The 26,828-nt window shown below is 41.3% G+C and overlaps 1 protein-coding gene across 1 annotated transcript in view; it reads left to right on the top strand.

Moving 5' to 3' along the window:
* The window catches only part of chmp6b (charged multivesicular body protein 6b), a 38,074-nt gene extending 15,594 nt beyond the window's left edge, over positions 1–22,480 (top strand). Inside the window, exons 2-8 of the mRNA XM_080209483.1 lie at positions 7,787–7,896; positions 12,344–12,431; positions 13,429–13,515; positions 15,317–15,382; positions 15,510–15,590; positions 18,166–18,229; positions 20,459–22,480. Coding sequence (XP_080065609.1) covers positions 7,787–7,896; positions 12,344–12,431; positions 13,429–13,515; positions 15,317–15,382; positions 15,510–15,590; positions 18,166–18,229; positions 20,459–20,511 — 549 coding nt within the window. The 3' untranslated portion in view covers positions 20,512–22,480. The remainder of the gene's footprint in view (positions 1–7,786; positions 7,897–12,343; positions 12,432–13,428; positions 13,516–15,316; positions 15,383–15,509; positions 15,591–18,165; positions 18,230–20,458) is intronic.
* The last annotated feature ends 4,348 nt before the right edge of the window (positions 22,481–26,828 follow it).

Raw genomic sequence — 26,828 nt, 5'->3', positions numbered from 1 at the left:
GAAGTGAATTTAAATTAAAGGGATTTTTTTTACAGAGCAGTAGGAAGTTGTGTCCATTTTGTATGCTGGGGTGAGAGAAATATATAGTTCACTGTTGACGTATCATCTGTTTTTGTATAAATAAAGCCATTTGTTAGTTCAGGCCACATGGCCTATCTGATAAGAATTCATTTTCAGTCTGTTTTCAGACTGAAGAATCACGTACTTGTACATGATCCTCTAAGGTAGGGACATGTTCGGTACAATTTTGTGGGCCGAAGGGCCTGTATTGTGCTGTAGTTTTTCTATGTTTCTGTGATTCATTGTACAGGGTAAGAGTTTTGAAGCCATTCCTGGATTTCACTATAATTTATCTAAATATAGAACAGAAATGGATACATGTGGTGAACCATGATATTGAACATGAGAAAATAACGAGTGTAAAATCCCTGAAATGAGTTTTTTTCTATTATTGTTTCAGTCTTGGCTGATCTTCTCAATCTCCCAAATGCTGTGACTGCAAATTTTGACACATTTTCTGACTTTGGGCAGCATGGTGACACAGTGGTTAGCACTGCTGCCTCTCAGCGCCAACAACCTGGGTTTGATTCCTGGCTTGGGTCACTGTTTGTGTGGAATTTGCACATTCTCACCATGTCTGCATGGGTTTCATCTGGGTGCTCCAGTTTCCTCCCACAGTCCAAAGATGTGCAGGTTAGGTGGCTTGATCATGTAAATTGCCCCTTAGTGTCAGGGGGACTAGCTGGGGTGGATGCATGGGGTTGTGGGGATAAGGCCTGGGTGGGATGGTGGTCGGTGCAGACTCGATGGGCAGAATGGCCTCCTTCTGCACTGTAGGATTGTATGTGTCATTCGAATACAGGATATGAATCTTGACTGTATTCTTGAAAACAATCTCAGTCATCTTAAGACTTCCTAAAGATGCATGAAAATTGATTGAGTTTGAAATATGAAGAAAGCCTGCCTTGTTTGCAAAAGATGATGATAATTGTTTCAGAAAGTGTACTGTATGGCTTTATCAACAATTCAAAGTGATATTCAAATGCTTGCAACCACAAATCCAAATCAGAGCTATTGTATTCTCACCTTTATAATTATTTTTGAGCGTGCGGAACTTGCGGATTCCTCTAAAACAAAACCATATTAAAACACCAGGGGTGGGATTTTACGGCCTTGCTCGTTACGAAATCATAAAATCCCACCAAGGTCCATGGACCTTCCCATTGTCGGTCCCTCGCCGATTCCCGTGGTGGGCGGGACAGTAAAATTCCAGCCAAGTCTCAGATTAAACACTAACTAAATATTCCACTTCAGTTCTGTATTTCTTATGCTGGTTTAATGCCAGATGGATAAAGGACTAACTTCCCCCACCCCTTCCTTTGGATGCTCTACTGTATCCTGAAGTTTGGCAGGTTTTTTTCAGAGAATGGATTTTCTCTAGTAACAGAATATTGACTTGCTAATTTTTTTAAAAACTAAACAACACTTCTTCTGCCCCAACAATCTTTCAATTGATGTGAGGTTGTTTTTACAATTCATATCTCAATGCTATCTCAAAGGAGTTTTTCTCCTCCACACCCCTCCAATAAAACTTGTCTGGTTGTTTGGCAGATCCCTGACTGACTGTCGTTGGTTTGATAATTAAGCTTTCTGCAAATTGATGAGAATGAAAAACTGCCTTTGAATTTTTTTTAACTGTAAAATTAATAAAACTATGAACCTTGTATAAATTACAAAAAATAGTCCAGCAACACATCAGTAATTACCATTTAATTTTAAAATACAGATAACACTACACAACTTTTGGTTTATCACATCACCAGACTATTGTTGCTTTGTTTTTAGTAACTACTTGGTGTCTGACCTTCACAAAATACTTTTATTGCTGTCAGAACAGATGTTCTTGTACCTAAATGAATGAAGTGTTGAATGCGATTCATTTGCTTGAATAGATTGACAACTTCTGTGCCTGAACTATGCAGCAAACTATGCAGTTTTTATTTTAGAACTAATTTAGTTAACTTGATGTGCTCTGCCTGGCATTTGAGCGTAACATTCCCATTACGCCTCTAGGCTGTTAAATTCTAGTCATGTTGAACTCGGAAGTTCTAGTCTTGCATTGCATTACTTGGGTCATCTTTGTGCCCCTCAAGCCTATTCCATTAGCTCATGGCTGATCCGTCTTATAACTCCATCAGCCCACCTTGTTTCCGTGACTTTAGCAAATGAAATATTATCAGTCACTATTTTGAGATTTCCAATTGATCCTCAATCTCAGTAGGCTATTCTGTTAGATAATCATAGAAACCCTACAGTACAGAAGGAGGCCATTCGGTCCATCAAGTCTGCACCGAGCACAATCGCACCAGGTCCTATTTCTGTAGCTCCACACACTTATCCTGCTAATCCCCCTGACACGAGAGTCAATTTAGCATGGCCAACCTTTGGACTGTGGGAGGAAACCGGAAAAGCGGAGGAAACCCATGCAGGACAGAGAGAACGTGCAAAGTCCACACACATACTGACCAAGGTTGGAACTGATCCTGTGTCTCTGGCGTAGTTGTACCTGGTGTAATATCTCTTTATACTTCATAGCATACTGATACTCGAGATAGATCTTTATTCTCTGTGCTCCAGGGAATAGCAACTGTGTAAGATTGGGCCAGTTAAGCGCATCAATGTGCTTCTGGTCCAGGCAGTTCTATCTCACAAGCTAAGAGAGGGGGAAAATCTACCCAGCACTCTTGTGGTCACGCACATAATAGTGCCAGTGAACTGCCAGACCCATAGGACTGTGCACAGAAGTAAAATCACCTGCCTGATTGTCTAGTAAAGCTCTATGTGCGTGCCTGGACACACTAATGCAACACCCTCTTCCCAGCAGTTGGAAAGCTAAATGTTTATCAAGCTCTTTAGGGAGGTTGAAGATGTACACTCTGAGATAGGTGTTATATCACACTGGATTTACACTCTGTGCGGTGTCAAAGTAATGAATGTCCCCAGCTGTCTCATGCCACTTTGTTTTGCAATCAGGTCATGCTTGAGCTTTGCAGAAATTAATTTCTTCAAATGCACCATCTGCTCCTGGTTGGAATTAAGGTGGTTTTCCAGACTAAATCTGTCGCTCAGCACTGAGGGTCAATATGATCACTTTCCACTCACATCTAGTTTAATGGCGTATTAAAAGGAGCAACATTGCATTTATATGGCACCTTTGGCAACCTCAGGTTTATTTTTGGCAAAACAAAGAACCAATTAAAAGAAATCAAACAAACTGAGGGACAATTTAAAGGGACCCCAAAAGGGAAATTGCCTGAAAAAGCAACTAATGTGAACTTAAAACATCAAATCAAAACATGATGAAAAGGATCGATAAAGCACCCCATTGACAACCTCAGGAGGCTTCAAGGTGCTTTACAACAAATTCAATACTTTGCAATTTGTAGTGACTGTTGTAACGGAGGAAAAGTGGCAACTAATCTGTGCACAGCAAACTCCAGATGACCAGATAATTTGCTGTCAGCATTGGTTGAAGATGCATGCACTAAAAACATTGCTGAAAGAATTAAAACATTGCTTTCTATTGATTTTATTATTGTCGCACGTATTAACATACAGTGAAAAGTATTGTTTCTTACATGCTATACAGACAAAGCATAACGCTAATAGAGAAGGAAACAAGAGAGTGCAGAATGTAGTGTTACAGTCATAGGTAGGGTGTAGAGAAAGATCATCTTAATATGAGATAGGTCCATTCAAAAGTCTGATGGCAGTAGGGAAGAAGCTGTTCTTGAGTCTGAAAATTCTAACATGTTGGTACATGTCCTTAGACTTTTATATCTTTTTCCCAACAGAAAAAGGTGGAAGAGAGTTTGTCTGGGGTGCATGGAATCCTTAATTATGCTGGCTGCTTTGCTGAGGCAGTGGGAAATGTAGACAAAGTCAATGGATGGGAGGCTGGTTTACATGATGAATTGGGCTTCATTCACGACACTTCGTAGTTCCTTGCAGTCTTGGGCAGAGCAGGAGTTATGCCAAGCTGTGTTGCAATCAGGGAGAATGCTGTGTATGGTGCATCTGAAAAAGTTGGTGAGAGTCATAGCGGACATGCCAAATTTCCTTAGTCTTCTGAGAAAGTAGAGGCGTTGGTGGGCTTTCTTACCTATAGTGTCAGGATGGGTTGTTGGTGAACTGGACACCTAAAAATTGGAATTACAATTAAAATTTATTTTAGTTTTTTTCTATCAGATGCGATGTTCTAAATGAATTGAAATTAATTTTTGAAACTCTGCCTTTAAATAAATCCAGTTTCAACTGTGTGTGTATTTTCCTACCACTGGGGGATGCCGTTGCTTCACTTCACAAATTTACATAGCAATTCAAATGACATTATTCTTGGTGTTGGTATTTTGTGCAGTATGATCCTTTTGAATTCTTGATGAACCCATTTCTGTAAATGATTTGACACAGTAAATATGCACTTGAGGCAAAGACTATTCTATTGTTTGTCAAAACTGATGTGAAAATTCTAACATTCAGGGTATTACTTATGTTGTATTTTGAATATCCAGTTATCTTTCACTTCTGGGTTTTTTTAAAAAGGATAATGTATCCAAAGTGGTTCAAACTGAAGGTAAGCGAGCCAACATTTCTTCCATTAATGAAGGAGGCTGCAAAATTACGCAGCTATCCTGATCCATGAAATAATTCTAGTCATCATCTTGTGCTGTATTCACACAATTTGTGTGTCTAGTTTCTGCTTTGTGTCAGAGTTGGTTCAGTAGTAGCACACTTCCTTCAAGTCAAAATGTTTCAGTCTCAAGTGTCAACCTAGAGATAAAAGCAAGTCATTGCGGATGCTGGAATCTGAAACAAAAACAGAAAACATTGGAAAACCTCAACAGGTCTGACAGCATCTCTGGAGAGAGAACAAAGCTAAATAATGTTGCAAGTCTGGTTGACTCTTGTCAACCCAGTGACTTGAGCACGTATTCAAAACCAGTACTTGCAGTGCAGAGGGAGTGCTGTATTTCAGATGCCATATTCCAGGAGAACTCATTGAGCTCCTGTCTGCCTAAGACCATAGGAAATAGAAACAGGAGTAGGCCATTCAGCCCCTTGAGCCTGCTCTGCCATTCAATAGGGTCATGGCTGATCCAAAATTCCTCACATCCAATTTTTCTGCCCTTTCCCTGTAATCCTTGATTCCCTTACTGAATAAAAATCTACCTCAGCCTTAAATATACAAAAGCAAGAAGTCTCACAACACCAGGCATTCCAACCATTATTCACATTCTGATCTGTAATTATCTTGCAACTGTGTCTTTGCCTACATATGCGTGTTTGTGAACCTACCTTCATTCACCTGATAAAGGAGCAGCGCTGTGAAAGCTTGTGATTCTAAATTAACCTCTTGGACTTTAACCTGGTGTTGTGAGACTTCTTACTGTGCCCACCCAGTACAACGCTGGCATTTCCACATCTTAAATATATACAAGGACTCTGTCCCCACAGCTCTCTGGAATTCTAAAGACCCTCTTGAGAGAAGAAATTCTCCTCATCTCAGTCTTGAATTTTCCTTTATTCTGAGACTATGCCCTCTGGTCCTAGACTCTCCCATGAGGGGAAACACCCTTTCAGCATTTACCCTGTAAAGTCTTTTAAAAATCCAATATGCTTCAATGAGATCACTTCTCATTCTTCCAAATTCCAATAAGTAGAGTCCCAACCTGTTTAATCTTCCCTCATAAGACAAACCTTCCATACCAGGATCATCCTAGCGAATGTTCTCTGAACTGTCTCCAATGAAATATTTTCCCTTTAATAAGGGGATTCAAACTGCTCACAGTGCTCCAGATGCGGTCTCACCAGTAACTTGTACAATTGCAGCAAGACTTCTCAACTCTTATACAACAAACCCTTGAAATAAGGGCCAACATTTCATTAGCCTTTTTGGTTACCTGCTGCACCTGTGTGCTAGCTTTCTGTGTTTTGTGCACAAAATCCCCTAAGTCCTTTTATGTTCCAGCTTTCTGTGCAAAAAATTTGAAGAATGAAAGAACCCCAATGTACCCAACCCACTGCACATGTTGCTATTTCTGGGACCTTGCAGCATTCAATTTGGCTACAATGTTTACATTGCAATAGTGACAACACTTCAAAAGTAGTTGAAGGGGGAACGCCCTCTTAGCATCCATTCTGTTAAGCCTTTCTAGGATGTTTATGAGTTTCAGTGAGATCTCCTCCTAAGATCTTGGTAATATAGGCCTAGTTTACTCAATCTCACCTCTGAGTCTAATGAACCTTCATTCAATGCTCTCAAAGGAAAGGAGAGAGAAACTGCACAGTCCCAGATCCTATACAATTGTTCTTTGTTCTTCTACACCAAACTCTTTGTAATAAAAGTTAACATATCATTTCCTTTCCTAATTGCTCACTGTAATTATCACTAATTCAAGTACAAGGACATCCATGTCCCCTTGAATATCTACACTTTCTAGTCATAGGGTGGAATTTTCCCATCCTGCCCATTAGGGGAATCATAGTGGGCTGGGCGTGGACCGTGCAAAGGTCCATTGACCTCAGGTGGGATTTTCGGGTCTTGGGGCAATAAAATCCATAGGATCATAGAAGCCCTACAGTGCAGATGTAGGCCATTCGGTCTGACAACAATTCCACCCAGGTCTTATCCCTGTAACCCCATGTATTTACCCTGCTAATAATCCCCCTAACACTAAGGAACAATTTAGCATGGCCAATCCACCTAACGTATACATCTTTTGGACTGAGGGGGGAAATTGGAGTACCTGGAGGAAACCTATGCAAACATGGGGAGAACATGCAAACTCCACACAGTTATCTAAGGCTGGAATCGAACACAGGTCTCTGGCAAAGTAAGGCAGCATTGCTAACCACTGTGCTGTCCCCTCGTCCTTAATTTTAAAAACAAAACCTACTTGTCGATCTTTCTACCAAAGTAGATAATTTCACACTTGTCTACAGTATAATTCATTTTCTATCTTCTTGTCCAACTAATTACCCTATCTATATCCTTTTGCAGCCTCTTTCTCTCATCCTTGCAGCTCATTATCCCATCTAACTTTGTATTATCTGCAAAGTTGGATATATTACACTCTGTTCCTTCATCTAAGTTATTGATATGGATAGTAAATAGTTGAATCTGAAAATGCCCTATTATTACTATTTCTTGAACCAATCCTCAACCCATGCGAATACATTGCTTCCAATCAGATGAGGCCTAATCTTGTATCATAACCTTTTGTGTGGTATTTTCTGGATTTTGAAAACCCAGAACGACCAGATATATCAGCTGTCGCAAATTCATTGTCAGAAACACAATTTCCAGACCACACTCTCACTCTCGTGCACTGGGGCTCTCAACTCTCCAAATTTTACGATTGACCAGTCTGTTACTGCAGATGTTCACAAACTGGGGACTGGAGTCGGCTGGGAGTGGATCATGGGGGAGCATTGTGCGTGGTGGTGTGGGTGGAGGGAGTTGTGAAATGTCATATTTTTCTTGTGGTTGAGTTAAGATGGCTTCCTCCACCTTTACCAACCGTAAGAACAAAAGTCTACATTCCTGTTGATTACTATTTAGTTCAAACACTGCTTTAATTTAAAACCCAGGAGAATCCCTGAAATCCAAACAGAATAAACACAAAAAGCTGGATTGGATAAACCCTTTTTTTAATTGGTTAATGAAATGTTGATTGATTTCTTTTTTTAAAACTTGTACTTAATTCTTTATGTTTTATTTCTCCAGCAACTAAAACAGCAACGTGACAAGTTGAGGCAGTACCAGAAGAGAATTGCGATTCAACTTGAAAAGGAACGTGAGCTAGCTCGTCAGCTGCTTCGTGGTGGCAAGAAAGAGTGGGTATTACAGTATTGAACAAAGTATTTTGTAAACTTGTGAAATTTACTGACTTGATAAAATTCAAACTTTTAAGTGTAGTATTCTATAGCAGTCCATATCAATCGTCCACTGTTTGATAGCTTAAGTGTGTAGGGGAAAATGCTGTGATATTGGGAACTTGGGAAGGTAAATGCTGACTGTCTGACCTTGTCTAAGTTTGATTCTTTGTTTATTAAAATCAAATCCCTTACTTGTCACAATGTAGGAACTTGAGTAGGTCATTCAACACCTTAAACCTGTTCTACCATTCAAACTTCCATTATGGCTGATCTGTATCTAATTCTGTTTATCCACTTTGGTTCCACAAACTTTGGTATGCTTGTCTAAAAATATCAGTCACCATTTTGAAATTTGAATTCAGCTTTTTGAAAGACAGTGTTCCAGATTTCCACACGTGAAGAAGTGCTTTCTGACATCACACCTGAAACCTAGCTTTAATTTTAATGTTTCGCTCCCGTATTTTGGCTCTCCCCTCAAATCCTTTAATCATCATAAACATTTCAGTTCGATTACCCCTTGAACTTTTTTATTCCAAAGAGTTCAAGCCTAGACCATGCAGTTAAAAACAAAAAAATGCTGGAAGTACACATCAGGTCATAGAATCCTACCGTGCAGAAGGAGGCCATTCGTCCCATTGAGTCTGCACCGACCACAATTCCACCCAGGTCCTATCTCCATAACCCTATACATTTACCTTAGTTAGTTGTCCTGACACTAAGGGGCAATTTAGCATGGCCAATCCACTTAACCAGCACATCTTTGTAGTGTGGGTGGAAACCAGAGCACCTGGGGGAAACCCACACAGACACGGGGAGAATGTGCAAATTCCACACAAGCCAGGAAGCGAACCTGGGTCCCTGGCGCTGTGAGGCAGCAGTGCAAACCACTGTGCTCCAGGTCAAGTGGCATCTTGAGAAGGAAGCACAGTTAACATTTCAGGTGATGACCTTTAATCAGAACTGTCAAACTTTTCTTTATCTGTTTATAGATGTTGCCTGACTTGCTGCGTAACTCCAAGTTCAAGGGGTAATCGAACTGAAAGGTGCAGAAGGACCTCAGGGTCCTTGTGCATGAGTCGCAAAAACCCAGCTTGCAGGTGCAGCAGGTGGTCAGGAAGGCGAATGGGATGCTGGCCTTCATCGCGAGGGGGATTGAATATAAAAGTAGGGAGGTCTTGCTGCGGCTGTATAGGGCATTGGTGAGGCCGCAGCTGGAGTACTGTGTGCAGTTTTGGGCGCCGTACTTACACAAGGATATTTTGGCCTTGGAGGGAGTGCAGAGGAGGTTTACTAGGCTGATACCGGAGTTGAGGGGGTTGAGCTATGAGGAGAGGCTGAATAAATTAGGCTTGTACTTGTTAGAGTTTAGAAGAATGAGGGGAGATCTCATTGAGACGTATAAGATGATGAATGGGATGGATAGGATAGAGGTGGAGAGACTCTTCCCGCTCAGAAAGGATAGCAGGACTAGGGGGCACAGCCTCAAGATAAAGGGGGGGCGGTTTAGAACAGAGTTGAGGAGGAACTTCTTCACTGAAAGGGTGGTGAATCTCTGGAATTCTCTGCCCGTTGAAGTGGTGGAGGCTACCTCACTAAATATTTTTAAGACGCGGGTTGATGGGTTTTTGATAAGAGAGGGGATTAAGGGTTATGGGGAGAGGGCGGGAATGTGGAACTGAGCCACGACAGATCAGCCATGATCTTATTGAATGGCGGGGCAGGCTCGAAGGGCTAGTTGGCCTACTCCTGCTCCTATTTCTTATGTTCTTATGAATGACCTACTCAAGTTCAGATTTCCAGCATCTGTTGCACTTTGCTTTTGTCCGAACTGTGCAGTGTCCTCATAATTTAGTTCTTTTAGCTGTAGTATCAGTCCGCTGAATTGTACTGCTTCCTGTTCAAGACCAACATATTGTTCCTAAGGTTCTTGAGCTGGGAGTGAATTCAGTTCTGCAGATGGTGTCTAACCAGAGCACTGTACAACTATAATATAGCATTCACCCATTTGTATTCCAGCTCACTTAAGATAAAGCTAATATTCCATTAGCCCTATAAATTATTTTTGGTACCTATCACTGGTTTTTTGTGTAGACCCTTAAATCTCTCAGCTCTTCCACAGTTCCTAGCTTCTCACCATTTAGGAAATGCTCCTCATCTGTGGTTTTTAGATCCAAAGTGATGTACTTGTATTTTGCCACATTGAGCCCACTCACTTAATCCATTAATGGTCTAGGGCAGTGGATAGAGGAGAGCTGGTGGATGTGGTCTTTCTGGATTTTCAGAAGGCGTTTGACAAAGTACCTCACAACAGGTTATTGCAGAAGGTCAGGGGACATGGAGTTGGGGGTAGGGTGTTAGCGTGGATAGAGGATTGGTTGTCAAATAGGAGGCAGAGAGTGGGGGTCAATGGGTGCTATTCGGATTGGCGGTTGGTGACTAGTGGGGTGCCCCAGGGGTCGGTGCTGGGGCCTCAGCTTTTTACCATTTATATAGATGATCTGGAGGAGGGAACCGAGTGCAGGGTGTCGAAATTTGCTGATGACACCAAGATTGGGGGAAAGGCAAATTGTGCGGAGGGTGTGGAGAGTCTGCAGAAGGATCTAGATAGGCTGGGTGAATGGGCCAGGAAATGGCAAATGGAATTTAATGTTGGCAAGTGCGAGGTGGTCCACTTTGGTAGGAAGAATGGTAGGAAGGACTATTACTTACGTGGCGAAAAACTGCAGCAGGCGACGGTGCAGAGGGACCTCGGGGTCCTTGTGCATGAGTTGCAAAAACCCAGCTTGCAGGTGCAGCAGGTGGTCAGGAAAGCGAATGGGATGCTGGCCTTCATAGCGAGGGGGATTGAATATAAAAGTAGGGAGGTCTTGCTGCAGCTGTATAGGGCATTGGTGAGGCCGCAGCTGGAGTACTGTGTGCAGTTTTGGGCGCCGCACCTGCGCAAGGATATTTTGGCCCTGGAGGGAGTGCAGAGGAGGTTTACTAGGCTGATACCGGAGTTGAGGGGATTGAGCTATGAGGAGAGGCTGAATAAACTAGGCTTGTACTCGTTAGAGTTTAGAAGAATGAGGGGAGATCTCATTGAGACGTATAAGATGATGAATGGGATGGATAGGATAGAGGTGGAGAGACTCTTCCCGCTCAAAAAAGACAGTAGGACTAGGGGGCACAGCCTCAAGATAAAGGGGAGGCGGTTTAGAACGGAGTTGAGGAGGAACTTCTTCACTGAAAGGGTGGTGAATCTCTGGAATTCTCTGCCCGTTGAAGTGGCAGAGGCTGCCTCACTAAATATTTTTAAGAAGCGGGTTGATGGGTTCTTGATAAGAGAGGGGATTAGGGGTTATGGGGAGAGGGCGGGAAAGTGGAACTGAGCCACGACAGATCAGCCATGATCTTATTGAATGGCGGGGCAGGCTCGAAGGGCTAGATGGCCTACTCCTGCTCCTATTTCTTATGTTCTTATGTTTTGCTGCCATCTGCACCATTTAATATGCATCTAAGTTATGTCATTTGCAAACTTCGATATATGATCTCCATTCTTTCATCCAAGTAATTTATATAGATACAAGGGAAAGCTTTGGTCCTGTTACAGGTCCCTGAGGGTGCCATCAGTAATATCCTACCAAATCTGAGTACCCTTTGTCCCCTGTCTCCTAACCAATTCCATTATCAGAGCCTAAGGGGTTGCCACTGATTTGATGCAGTCATTTTTTTGTTAGCATTGTGTTTTTTTTTGGTGCGGAGCCTTGTTTGAATGCCTACTGGAAGTTCATATGAGTTTATATAAACAACATCCATTGACACTTTACCTTATCTATCCTTTTAGATACCTCTGCAAAACAATTCAACTAGGTTTATTTGACATCGTGTATCATTCAGAAATCCAAAATGATTCTTTCTGAGCAACACAGATTTGTCCAGCTCAGAACAGTTAGACTGTTTCTCTCATCTTGTCTCTGCAGATTTAAATCCACTAAAGAAAGTACATGAGGAAGCATGGTTCTGAGATTTGCTGTTTAATTCCTCCAAAATAAGCACAGATTTGGAAACTCAGTTGTATTATCTACGTCGGCCTCTGGCAACTTAAATGCATTTAAGTTGCCAGAGTTAGCAGATATGGGTTACTCAGAATATTTAATCTTTAATTTCAGGCTGAACAGGAGTTAAAGTATCTTTTTGTATTCTACTCACACAGCTTTGAAGATTTTTGTTTCAGTTGTATTTGATGTCTTGATGGAGTTTCATTAGATGTAGTTAATAAGAGACATGGTCAAATAAAGATTGCTCGGGCAGTATGTTGGGAGGGAAGGAGAGTTAAAAGCATTTGCTTCATGCAGTCGTGTAGAGTCATAGAAGATAAACTCAGAACAAGCTTGAATGCCACTCGCTTCCCTTTGTTCTTCAGGAAAGCCAAACTTCTGCTCAAGAAGAAACGATATCAGGAACAACTTCTTGATAAAACTGAAGTTCAGATTAGCAACCTTGAGAAAATGGTAAGGAAAAGCTTTCGATTCTATTTAACATGGATGAACAGATCATGAATGGAAAATTTGTCTGTTATGATGATCTTGATTTAGTGTCCTAATTTGAGCTTACTGGGAACGTAGGATTAACTTGCTGGGCAAATTCTCCTGAGCTTTGCTACAGAAATTCTTTTCTTGCCTTCACATTTCACCAAACCCTCATCCTTTCTTTCCCTTGCTCTGTTCCCTTCTTTCCCATAATTTTATCCACCTTCCTCTAATCCAACCCCTGTTCCATGCCTCCATCATTCCTATTTCCATTTTCCTTAGGTTTAACCCCTTTTCTCAACCCTTCCTTACCCCATGCAATTTCTCCTCACTCCAATTAATTATCAAGGCAAGGTGAGTTGCATGAAACTGCATTGTGCCATGAATTCCACACAGGGCTTGTAAAAAGTGGTTTAAAATCTACCCCAGAATGATGAGTTTGGGAGTGCTTTGTGTAAAATACATTTGAACAGATTTCATCCTATTCCTAGTCAGCACCGGTTTAAAAAAAACACGTCCCCCTAAATTGCCACTCTCTCAGAATGGCTATTGTGAAAAATTGAAATTTTTTGGGAGTTGATGTAAAGCGCTTCTGTTAGGCAGAGTGGGGAGCTTTATTCTGCATCCAGGTGGTACATCCAGTTTGGGAATTTCAGTAGCTAGACTGAATACTAAGTGTTGTAAACAGCAAATTGTCAGATAATAGCAATATTCCACAACTTAATGAGCACACAAATATGAAAAAGATTGCTTTTTCGCATGTTGTTGAATTAAGTTCACTTAATGTGTCTTAATTATGGCTAACTTACCAAAAACATTTCACATCCGTCCCTTTAATGATAGCAAGCTGATAGGCCCTGCTGACTTAATTTCTGTCTCTTTACTGCCTCTTCTCTCCCTTTCCTAGTACAATCCTTGCTGTAGCAAGTGAAACCTATCTTTTGTGAATGTAACACGTTTTTACGTCTTTTTTTTAAAGGTTCAAGACATCGAATTTGCTCAAATAGAAATGAAAGTTATTGAAGGACTAAAAATTGGAAATGATTGCCTTCAGAAAATGCATGAGGTATGTATCTGCGAAAAGTAGAGGACACCGTTGGTGAAGCCTTGCGTTTTAAATGTTATTCTGTCCATTCCTGGGAGCATCGCTGGCAAGGCCTGCATTCATCACTTGTCCCTTGATTGCCCTTGGGAAAGTTGTGTTGACCTGCTTTCTTGAACCATTGCTGTCCATATGCATTGAGAAAACCCACTGGTCCACTGGAGTCATGTGTAGACCAGAGAGGGTGAGACTAGCAGATTTTGTCTTCTAAAGGACATTAGTGAGTCATATGGGTTTTACGAAAATCCAGCGGTATTATGACCATTACTGAGTGCCTCAATTTTATGAATTAAATTTAAATTCCCCAGCTCAGAACAAAGGCATTTTTCCTTTTGAAATGAATTATATTACAGTTTTGTCTTGGCTGGTAGTCTACCAATCAGAATTCTGTATTAACTGGAATTTTGGGGTCGGCTCTGTGTTGGAGATGTCAAACTCGCCAGTAGTTGCTATCGGGGTGCTGTATTTTAATCCAGTCTCAGCCTCTTACTGCACTGCAGCAGCATCTCCCTTCAGCATCCCCGCCCCTCACTTGATTTATTCACTTCCACCTGTCACGAGACCTCAATACCCACACAATCACCTTTCTGATTGAATGAAAACACAAAACACCTTTTATCTCCGGTAAAATCGAATGTTCCAAGATGTGTAGGGTAGATGGATTAACCATGATGCATTTTGATAGATCGAGCCAGGACTGGACTGACTCAGTTAATGGTAGGCTGTTGGGGAGAGTTATAGAACAAAGCGATCTAGGGGTACATATTCATAACTCCTTGAAAGTGGAGTCACAGGTGGACAGAGTGGTGAAGTTGGCATCCGGCATGCTTAGTTTCATTGGTCAGAACACTGAGTACAGGAGTTGGAACATCTTGTTGAAGTTGTACAGGACATTGGTAAGGCCACACTTGGAATACTGTGTACAGTTCTGGTCACCCTATTATTGAAATGATATTATTAAACTAGAAAGAATGCAGAAAAGATTTACTAGGATGCTACCAGGACTTGATGGTTTAAAGGTAAGGAGAAGCTGGATAGACTGTGACTTCTTTCCCTGGTTGTGTAGGAGACTTAGGGTGATCTTATAGAGGTCTATAAAATAAAGAGGGGCACAGATCAGCTAGATAGTCAACATCTTTTCCCAAAGGTAAAGGGGTCTAAAACTAGAGAGCCGAGGTTTAAGGTGAGAGGCGAGAGATACAGAAGTGCGGTATTTTCACACACAGGGTGGTGAGTGTCTGGAACAAGCTGCCAGAAGTAGTGGTAGAGGCAGGTACAGTTTTGTCTTTTAAAAAGCATTTAGACAGTTACTTGGGTATAGAGAGAGATATGGGCCAAACCCGGGAAATTGAGACTAGCTTAGTGGTTTAAAAAAAGGTGGGATCATCACCCATATACGAATCTCTGCCCTGGGAAATTTGTTCCTGGTGTCTTCAGAACCCTTCACATTGCACCGTCCAAAGCCTTTGTCTAGATTGTTAAGGCTGAAGGTCCTGTTTCCATTCTGTAGACTTCTATGACTTCTGTGAAAAATGTGTGGGGATAGGACAGGGGAGAGCCTGGATAAGATACTCGGTCACAGAGTTGGTGCAGACTCGATGGGCCAAGTAGCCTTTTCTGTACTACAGGGATTCTATGAACTGGCATATTTGATTAACCAGCACCCCCCATTCACAGAGTGTGCCAGATAACAGATTCTTTCCCCTGTGTAATGCCCAAATTCTTAAAATAGTATGGTAGCACTAAAGAAACTTCTTTGTTTTAGGTCATGTCTATTGAAGAAGTAGAAAGAATAATGGATGAGACCCAGGAGGCTGTTGAATACCAGCGGGTGAGTAATATAATACACGGCTACAATTCTACTGATGCCTAAAAATGTAAGATTAAAACAGCAAGAGTGGAAATTTGTCAGATGTGTTCTAAACAATATTTTATAACAATATGCTTTGTAATTTCAGCAAATTGATGAAATTTTAGCTGGAGGTATAACTCAAGAAGATGAGGATGCTATTCTGGCTGAACTAGATGCTATAACTCAGGTGAGGATATGCATTCATCCATTTACTCAGCAATTAACCAGCCGGCCCCTTAATACATCATTTGCTCTCCTACATTTGTTACTCTAACCATCCAAGTCGGATCATCACCCACATACAAATCTCTGCCCTGGGAAATTCATTCCTAGTGTCTTCAGAACCCTTCACATTGCACCATCCAAAGCCTTTGTCTAGATTGTTAACCTTTATATCAAACTATAATAATTTCTCTGGCCGCACAAATAAACTAAACCTTAACTTTCATTAATCTCAATAAAATTGACTTGATATCGTTGATACTTGACTAATATGCCTGGATTTTTGAGCTGAGGATAGCACATGAGGTTATTAGTGTTTGCTGTTTATTGAGTTTAAATTGGACAGCGACTTTCAGGGACCACAAATAGGTAGCTAAATACAGAAACCTGGAAACTCTTACTCAATTTGCCCTGCTCCTCCCACAAGAGGCACTCCTGGTATAGTGCCAAGCAACCTCTTTGGCACTAAAAATGTAATTTTACATTTGAGTCTCATTTTTTCAGGATTTACTGTTGTGGATTAAAATATTTTCTTTTACTTATCCACTTTTGTTCCTTTCAGTTTATTTCACTTTCTGTACATAATTTTACAATGAATTGATTAATGGATGAAAATATGTCATAGAGTTTTATAGCATGGAACAGGCCTTTGGCCCAACTTGTCGATGCCACCCGGTTTTTACTATTAAGCTAGTCTCAATTGTATTGGGCAGGATTTTTCCCCTGGTTTTTGGGGGAGGGGACATGGCGGAGCAGAAGCCCACAATGTGTGGGGAACTGTGAGTTTTGTTCCGCTGAAAGTGGCAATGCAGGTGGAGAAGGTAGTCAAGAAGACATACGGCATGCTTGCCTTCATCGACTGGGATATTGAGTTTAAAAATTGGCTTTATAGAAACTTAGTTAGGCCGCACTTGGAATATAGTGTTCAATTCTGGTTGCCACACTACCAGGAGGATGCAGAGGCTTTGGAGAGGGTACAGAAAAGACTTACCAGGATGTTGCCTGGTATGGAGGGCATTAGCTATGAGGAGAGGTTGAAGAAACTTGGTTTGTTCTCACTGGATTGACGGAGGTTGAGAGGAGACCTGATAGAAGTCTACGAGATTATGAGAGGCATGGACAGAGTGGCTAGTCAGAAGCTTTTTCCCAGGGTGGAAGAGTCAATTACTAGGGGGCAGAGGTTTAAGGTGCGTGGGGCAAGATTTAAAGGAGATGTATGAGGCAGATTTTTACACAAAGATTGGTGGGTGCCTGGAACTCATTGCCGGGTACTCGTTGCTGGAGGAGGTAGTGGAAGCGGATACGGTACTGACCTTTAAGGGGCATCTTGATAAGTGCATGAATTGGATGGGAATAGAGGGATATGATCACCGGAAGGGTAGGGGGTTTTAGTTAAGTTGGGCAGCATAGTCGGTGCAGGCTTGGATGGCAGAAGGGCCTATTCCTGTGCTGTAGTTTTCTTTGTTCTTTGTTCTAAATTGGCCAATTACTGACCAGAGACTAGCCTTGCCCTTCCAGGCTCTTGAAGAATGAGAGCCAAAAGGGGATTCTTTTGCATGCTGTCTTTTTGAGCAATCCGAGACCCAAGTGGAGACCCACAGAGGCACCTTCAACTTTTTTAATTACAAAATGTCCATGGTAGCCAGACCACTATGGTGGAGAGGTAAGCCCTCCACAGACTGAGTTGAAGTCAAGCAAGTAGGAAGGGCCTCAAAACTCCAGAAAATTTAAACCACCCCTTAACTCACTATCTGATCTTTCTGTGCAAGTGGCACGGTGGGACAGTGGTTAGCACTGTTGCCTCACAGTTCCAAGGACTCAGGTTCGATTCCTGGCTTGAGTTACTGTCTGTGTGGCGTCTGCACTATCTCACCGTGTCTGCATGTGTTTCCTCCGGGTGCTCCAGTTTTCTCCCAGAGTCCAAAAGCCATGCTAGTTAGGTGCATTGGCCATGCTAAATTTTCCTTCAGTGTACCCGAACAGGCGCTGGAGTGTGGCGACTAGGGGATTTTCACAATAACTTGTTTGCAGTATTAATGTAAGCCTACCCGTGACACCAATAAATGAACTTTATAGGTAGCTCTGTCACACCTGTCCCACATCTGGGAAAATGGCCAGGAGGCAAGATGGTGCTGGGAATTCAGCAAATTGGCTGAAATATGAAATTCCACACCACTTCCTATCAGGATTGAAGAATTCACCTTGTGGTTACTTGCCCTATGCGGACATACCATACATCCCCTCGAGCGAGTTTTATGCTGGATTGATTGGAAGACCACTGATAGCAGGTTGCTGTTCAAAATCCTGCCAGAAGTCTCTGGTCAGTAGTACACAGAGTGAACAGCAAGTGCTATTCTTTCACTGCTGACCACAAAGTTTCATACAATTTTTTTACCTGTATTTGTGTTCCCTTCAATTGTGAATTCCTGTTTAGTAGACTGGCTACATAATCTTACTAAATCATTTGCAGTCAGTGTAAATTTCCTGATACCTGTTTAGGCATTAATTACTAACAGAAAAGTAATCTTTGAAATTTTCAGGAAGAAATTGAATTACCGGAGGTTCCTGCAGAGCCACTGCCAACGACACCTGCAAGAGAGAAAGGTATGCACAAAATTTATGATTTACTAGCCGAGTTCCGTTTTGTAGGGAGTCTTTAAGTTTAAAGAGCTTATCCACTTCGGTTTGGATATTTTAACTTGCTCAATTTTCCTTGGTGGCATATAGGCTGTTTGAGAAGTTAATGAGCAGCAAATGGTGGGCAGTGTATGTGTGAATTTCTGATAGTCATTGTTAGTGGGTGAAACTCCCTGTTAGTACCACAAGCTCAGGAAAGGACCCTCAGGATCTTGTGTATTTTTTCTTCTCACTAGGTTTTGTGATGTATTCTGATAGAAAGCTGATGTAGATAGCTCCACTTGGCCTCTAATGGGCCTTGTATATTTATTGCGGTTGTGAATATAATTAAACGGGGAGTATTTTTCCTTACTGTATCAAAAATCTAATGATTCATTATTTGCTGTCAAAAACATGACGTGGCTAATGGTGCTCTGTTATTTATGCATAAATAGTACAGCGACTACAGGAATGGCTGGTTAAATGCCAATATTGCTGATCAAGTTGCTTTCCGTTTAGTTTGGCAAAATTGGTACCTCGCTTTCTGCATCACTGTTGAAAGGCATTAAATTACGATATTCGTGTGGTAGAAAGAAACTTAACCTCACCACAAAGTGAAATACTGCCCTTTCCCATCTCAGCCCTTTTAACAATGGGATGGATCATCGTTAATTACAGCTGATCACCCGCTCTGGCAATGAAAAATAACCATTACAAGTGTGAAATCTCATTCCTTCAGACTTAACTTGTTGGAAATGTTTATTTCCCCTTGTTTGAGTTCAGTTTGTCATTTCTTTCTGTAACTGATCTGACATTGGATTCACCCGTTAAACTTTCACTTCTCCGTCTCTGTTCTTGAGCTGTTAATTTCACCACCTGATTAGTTGATTAAGGAGAATCGTAATTATTTGCCATGTTCACTTAGGTGCCAGATTAACCTAATGGGCTGCACAGCGGCACAGTGGTTAGCACTGCTACCTCACAGCGCCAGGGACCCGGGTTCAGTTCCCGGCTTGGGTCACTGTCTGTGCGGAGTCTGCACATTCTCCCTGTGCCGGTGTGGGTTTCCTCCGGGTGCTCCAGTTTCCTCCCACAGTCTGAAAAACGTGCTGGTTAGGTGAATTGACCCAACTGTGGTGACTAGGGGAATTTCACAGTAACTTAATTGCAGTGTTAATGTAAAGCTTACTTGTGACTAATAAGTAAACTTTACAGTCAGCTTGCAGGCAAATAAATGTGATTGGCAAATTAAATACCCTGCCACAGTAAACTATGGCCCAATATTTGCCTGACATATCACTCACTGTAGTGAGGACCAGTTCTCCCTGGAATCACTTAGACGAACAAGTTCACCGTGCTTTTTCAGAAAGATTTGCTTCTGGATGTCAGCACAAATTGTCCTAGAATATAAGCAAATTTAATAATTGATTAGGATCAGAGGATTGCTAGTGAGCTGTATATCGTATCTTTACAAGTAGATTTGGGAGTTGAAGCCTACTTGTCCACACTTTTGTGTCAGATCTATTAGAGTCTGTTTACTTAAAGAAGAATCTAAAAGGAGCAAACTATATTTCCATAAAGTAACTTATTAGCCCACCTGTAACATGTTTGGAGATGAAGATTATGTAAAATGTAGAAAAATGAGTAGAATGATGGATCATGCAACACTGGTTTGAGTGACAGGTGGACATAAATGAGAGACAGTAAAAGCAAAACAAGTGCAAATTATCCAGCAATGGTTGTTGAAGTGGAACATGACTTTATACTGCGCTTGTGGTTGGATGTTTACTTTCGAGCATATTCCCTTACACAAGTGTTCAACAAATCTTGTATGTTTGGACATTTCTTACTTGTCCAAAATAACAAACAGACATCCTTGAATATTTAAAACATTTCTTTGGATTAATTTCGCTGTGCAAAAATACGTGATACTCTACCAAGCCATATTTTGAACACTCGGATTGAATTAATTGGAAGGCTGGGATGGGGGTAAGAAATGGTACACTGACACAGTTCTTGGGTTTGGAGCATGGCAGATTGGGACACAGTGGAGGGAGCTGTTCCCTAGTTCTGAACTAGCAGCGGTTGATGCTGACATTGGATTTCGACTTACAGGTACTGTTTAGTTTGTATTTTGTGTGGATTTTAAAAGTTATATCCTTTCAAGAAAAGTCAGTTAGGGAATTAACTTTCTTATTTCTTTTGTTTCTTAAACAGGAAGGGAACCAGTTAAAAACACACCGAAACAAGAGATGGTGGCAGCATCTTAACTGAGATTCAGACTTTCAGTGATATTGGCGTATATAATTTCTCTTCAGTATGTGTTTTATAGAGATGATCATGATTCACCACCCCTTTCAAGGGTTGAGAAATTCAGACTCTACATTGATATCAGGAGAATCTTTACTCTTTTCATGACATTATTTACTTTTCAAAAATGGAAACTTCATTTTGACTTTTTTTTTTAAAGTGTATTTTTTCAAAAAGTCCAAAACAAAAGCCTTGCTGTCCTAAAGCCAGTGTTTCCTTGAAGTTCCTGTATCGGATGTGTTCACAATCAAGCTAACACACAAATCTTTGGTATCTGCTTAGTCCTAAAATGTGGAATGGTTTCCAGATAAATCTGTACTTGCCTGGAAATATAGTAGCGGATAAATATGGTAAGATGCATTTATATCTGTAAACCATTAACTTTGAAAATTTCACTAAGATTCTAAGTAGTGCAGCAGTAAAGAAAATGCAATTTCTGAGGGGTGAATATCCAGTGTGTGTATAAAAAAAAACTCTCCACAGATGTAGCATATTGGCACTGTGATGGAATAATTATTGTAAATGTATTCTGTTCTGTTAACAAATTCTCCTACGTGAAACATTTCAAAATTTGGATTGTATTTAGGCTGATACCGAAGATGCTTAATTTATAGGGCTAAGAACAGTATTGTAAAATCTTTATTATATCTGTAATCTCCACATAAACAAAAGCCTCAACTGAACTCCTTGTAAACACTGTGCAGTGGAAATCTGTGGACAGTGCTTTCAATTGGGCATCATTAGTAAATGGGTAGAATTGAAATGATAGTTCTGGAACTTGACGAGTTTATCAAATTTTTTTGATGGCTTCCATTATTTATCCAATTTTTAAAAAGAAGTTTGGAGCTACTTTCTAATTCCACTCAGTACTTTTAAAATCTCTTGCTGTGTGATGCTGAATTTGAAATGGAAGGATTGGGCTTTTACGTAAAGACTGAAAATGATCTTGAGCTGCTAATCAAACTTTCACCATTCTGTTTTATAATCATGTTACCAATGTTATTTAATTGCAGCTTCATTTCCTTAAAAACCAAACAGAACATTTTTGTATCACAAGGTTAAATTATATGTTGCTTGACTTGCACTTGTATTGGTTATCGTTTGGTCACCTTATTCTAGATTCTGTTTGCATGTGATGAAGGTCTGTTCAACATGGAACTATTCTGTTAAAGCCACCTCCCAGAACAATGTGACAACTCAGTCACCCCAAGTGTTTACACGGTTCAGTCCTAAATGTACAAACTCCTACTGTGCACAACCATAGTTTTTGTGAAGCATTTTATTGTAAAATAGATTTTACATATTGTCAGGTGGTGAGGGAAGAATGATGATTGGGACTTAAACTAACCACCTTGTACAAATGAAAACCAAGGTGATATACGAGTGAGATTCATAATCATGCCTGTGCCATGAGGGAATGTGCTGAACAGAGGCCAAGCATTTTGCCAGCGTGAAGAGAATGTGAGGGCACGTCGCCCCAACAAACTAGCAATGGCAAAGTACGTGCGTGCGTGGGTGCTTGCGTGCGTGTGTGTGTCTGTTGCATGCAGGGAGAGGGAATCTTTTTGACAAACTCGAATGACTCAAGTCACAAGTGTAAGAATTACCTGTATATTTATTTTTAATCAGCTGTAATAGACACTTAATGGGGTAAGCTCGCTTTCATATTGAAAATAAAACTTGTTTTCATTACTCAAATTTTGAAGATCAAATTCTTACCTACATCACATAACCTAATAAACTTTTGTGCATGTATCAAATGCTGTACTTTTATTTGGATACATGTATGTAAGAGTTGTGCCCAGCTGAACTTCAAAGAACAAAATCGATTTCTGTCAAGGCTGTGGCAATTGCCTTATAACCTTGGTGTTTTGACCTTTTTTTGGTACCATGCTTTCAAACTGACACACACACACTTTTTGGACCTCTGTAAAACAAGAATTTCTACAAATTGTATTTGTTATTATAAAGTAGAATAAAAACAACCATAATTTGAATTTCTTTTCAGTAAGATGTTTTCTCAATGAATAAAAGTAGGAATGTACTTTTTTTTTGTTTGGAAATGTTGCTTTAGCCCTTTAATACATTTTAGACTTGAAACTATGCTCGTGCATTTTGGGACAGTTGCTATTTGAAGCAATGTTGGAATTTTAACTAATTATTTGAGAAGGACAATGGAGAACTTGCTGTTAATTGAAATACTGAGGTGGGGAAAATAAAGCTCACATTTTTCAAATTATTAAATGTATCTTAGTTGTGATGTCAGTTCTTTGTCCTTTAAACAAAATTGTAAAATGCATTGTGACTAACTGTGACTAACCATCTCTGACAATGTGTGTGTGTACATGTGGGATGCAAGTTCAGAGAATGTTTCAAAGATTACAGGGGTTGATAACGTAATGTGTCCTTGAGTCTTCATTGAAATGAAACTTGATAACACTGATGACTCAGGAGAAAGGTTGGGACTGCTAAAAGGTCACTTTACTAATTAATGTTTTTTGCCTCTTTAATCCCAACTTTTCCTTCATGGTATCCTCTAACTACATTCGATTTTTTTTTTAAAAAGTTGACTTATTAATCATAAGTAAGGCTTATATTAACACTGCAATGAAGTTACTGTGAAATTCCCCGAGTCGCCACACTCCAGCGCCTTTTTGGGTCAATGCACCTAACCAGCACATCTTTCAGAAGAAACTGGAGCACCCAGAGAAACCCACGCAGACATGGAGAATTCACAAACTCCACCCAGACAGTGACCCAAGCCGGGAATCGAACTCGGATTCTGGCGCTGAGAGGCAGCAATGCTAACCACTGTGCAGCCCCAAATTTGCTTTACTTTATAATGGCTAATAGTCAATTCTCACTGACTGAAGAAGCTTTGCAGTATCATGGAATCCATACAGTACAGAAGGAAGCCATTTGGTCCACCGAACTTCCACCAACAACAATCCCAGCCAGATCCCATTCCAGTAACCCTACATATTTACCCTCCTAATCCCCCCCGATGCTAAGGGGCCATTTATCATGGCCAACCTAACCTGCACATCTTTGGAGTGTGGGAGTAAACTGGAACACCCTGAGGAAACCTACGCAAGCAAAGGGTGTGTATGCGAAGTCCATACACACACTCACCCGAGGCCAGAATTGAACCTGGGTCCCTGGCGCTGTGAGGCACTAACCACTTGTGCCACGGTGCTGCCTTCTGGCGGCAAGTGGTGTAAGAATGCACCTTTTGCATTCCTATCTCATCTCACTATTCCTTGTGCCATTCTCCTTTCCAATACCTAAACACTATTACCTGGCCTGGCAATAGTGAAAGAGCAAGAAGTGTCTATTAGATTCTTTGCCTAGAAGCGTTTCCTCACCTATATTCAATTTATGAATGCCTTGTACGAAATATAATTTTAGCTGCATTCACCTATATTCACACCATGACAGGCATTTTGATAATTTGTTGGTGTGTACAAAAGTAGGAGGATAAAGCAGGTAAATATGTGGCAGGAGAGAGTGCAGTTGGGAAGGCTTTAGATTCTTGTACTGGGCTTTGGGGAGATGGGACCTCAACAGGCACCTAAATAATACCAGGACTGAGTTCCTTGCAGCGTCATTTGCTAGTACTATTGGGAGGGTGTAACTAACTTGGCAGGGGTATGGAATGTCCGCCAGATCTCCACATCAGGGATACAGGAACCAGAGGGAGTCAACAGAGCGGAATACATAAGAACTTGGAGCAGGAGTAGGCCATCTGGGCCCCTCGAGCCATTCAATAAGATCATGGTTGATCTTTTTGAGGACTCAGCTCCACTTGCCTGCCTGCTCACTATAGCCCTTAATTCCTTTACTGTTCGAAGATTTATCTATCCTTGCCTTAAAAACATTCAATGAGATAGTCTCAATTGCTTCACTGGGCAGGCAATTCCACAGATTCACAACACTTTGTGTGAAGAAGTTCCTCCTCAACTCAGTCCTAAATCTGCTTCCCCTTACTCTGAGGTTATGCGCTTAGTTCTAGTTTCAATTGCCGGTGGAAACAACTTTCCTGCTTCTATCTTATCTACGCCCTTCATAATCTTATGTTTCTATAAGATCTCCCCTCATTCTTCTGAACTGCAATGAGTATAGCCCCAGTCTACTCAGTCTCTCCTCATAAGCCAACCCTCTCAACTCCAGAATCAATCTAATGAGTCTCCTCTGCACCCTTTCCAGTGCTAATATATCCTTTCTCAAGTAAGGAGACCAAAACTGTACACAGTACTCCAGGTGTGGCCTCATCAGCACCTTATACAGCTGCAACATAATCTTGCTGTTTTTAAACTCCATCCCTCTAGCAATGAAGGACAAAATTCCATTTGCCTTCTTAATTACCTGCTGCATCTGCAAACCAACTCCTTGAGATTCCTGCACAAGGACACCCAGGTCCCTCTGCATAGCAGCATGCTGCAATTTTTTACCTTTTAAACAATAGTCCATTTTGCTGTTATTTCTACCAAAATGGATGATCTCACATTTATCAACATTGTACTCCATCTGCCAGACCCTCACCCACTCAGACTTATCTATATCCCTTTGCAGACTTTCAGCGTCCTCTGCACACTTTGCTCTGCCACCCATCTTAGTGTCATCTGTGAATTTTGACACACTGCACTTGGTCCCTAACTCTAAATCATCGATGTAAATCGTAAATAATTGTGGTCCCAACACTGAACCCTGAGGCACACCACTATTCACTGATCGGCAACCAGAAAAACACCCCTTTACCTCCACTCTTTGCTGTCTATTAGTTAATCAATTCTCTATCCATGCTAATACATTATCTGTGACAACATGCACCTTTATCTTATGTAGCAGTCTTTGGCGCGGCACCTTGTCAAATGCCTTCAGGAAATCCAGCTACACCACATCCACAGGTTCCCCATTGTCCACTGCTCATGTAATGTTTTCAAAGAATTCCACCAAATTAATCAAACATGATCTTCCCTTCATGAACCCATGCTGCATCTTACCAATGGGACAGTTTATATCCAGATGTCTCGCTATTTCTTCCTTGATGATAGATTCAAGCATTTTCATTACTACAGAAGTTAAGCTAACCAGCCTATAGTTACCTGCCTTTTGTCTACCTCCTTTTTTAAACAGTGGCGCCACATTTGCTGTTTTCCAATCTGTGGCAACCATCCCAGAGTCCAGCAAATTTTGGTAAAGGAAAAAGAACAACACAGCACGGGAAACAGGCCGTTCAGCCCAATGAGCCTGCGCCGCCATCTTAACAATGTCTTTTTCCTCCTCCACCCTTGACCCATGCCTATGCTTATGGTACCCCCATTGGAAACCAGATTAAGGGGAGAATAATTTAGGGACAATTTGTTACACCAATCAGCCTAAGAGCACATCTTTGGGGTGTGGGAGGAAACCGGAGCACCCGGAGGAAACCCACGCAACCACGGGGAGAATGCACAAACTCCCACAGACACTGGCCCAAATCCATGTATCTGCACAGCAAACAGTGATAGTCACTGAGCTGTCGTGGTGCCCATCTGCTGGTCCAGTTTTAAGCGTACACAAACGATGCAAAGTACTAGGCTACTCTCGAACTTTCAAGAGCAGCCCACGCATGACCCACCGTGTGCATGCCCCTCTTTAAACAACAAGGTGGACCGACGCACCTGCGGAGTAAAAGAGAAAAACATCAACACACTTAGCATTAGATTTCCAGGAACGTCCTGAGGCTCTGATCCTTATTTAAAACAGTCTCCTGCAACCTTCCATCCCTATTTCGCTCATGTGTCTATCTAAGTAGACCTTAAACAAATCCAGCGTGCCTGCCTCCACCACCTTACTTGGCAGTGCATTCCATACCCCCATGACCCTCTGTGTGAAAAACCTCCCTCTAGCATCCAAATTATACCTCTCCCCCCTCACCTTAAGCCCGTGGCCCCTCATAATATTTGTCTCCAATCTAGGAAAAAGCCTGCCACTGTTTACTCTATCTATACCCTTCATTATTTTATACACCTCTTATTAGATCCCTCCTCAATCTCTGTCTTTCTAAGGAAAACAGCCCCAATTTACCCAATCTTTCCTCATAACCCAGTCCTTCCATACCAGGCAGCATCCTGGTAAACCTCCTCTGCACTCTCTCCAGGGTCTCCACATCCTTCCGGTAGTAAGGTGACCAGAACTGGACGTGGTACTCCAAATGCAGTCTAACCAACGTTCTGTACACTGTAGCATTAGACGCCAGCTCTTGTACTCTATACCCCTTCCTATGAAGGCTAGC

This window comes from Carcharhinus amblyrhynchos, chromosome 21, assembly GCF_965287045.1.
Source record: "Carcharhinus amblyrhynchos chromosome 21, sCarAmb.v2.hapA, whole genome shotgun sequence".
In the NCBI taxonomy this organism is placed as follows: Eukaryota; Metazoa; Chordata; class Chondrichthyes; order Carcharhiniformes; family Carcharhinidae; genus Carcharhinus; species Carcharhinus amblyrhynchos.
The sequence above is the reverse complement of the archived record's forward strand: the minus strand, read 5'-3'. Positions and strand labels throughout refer to the sequence as shown.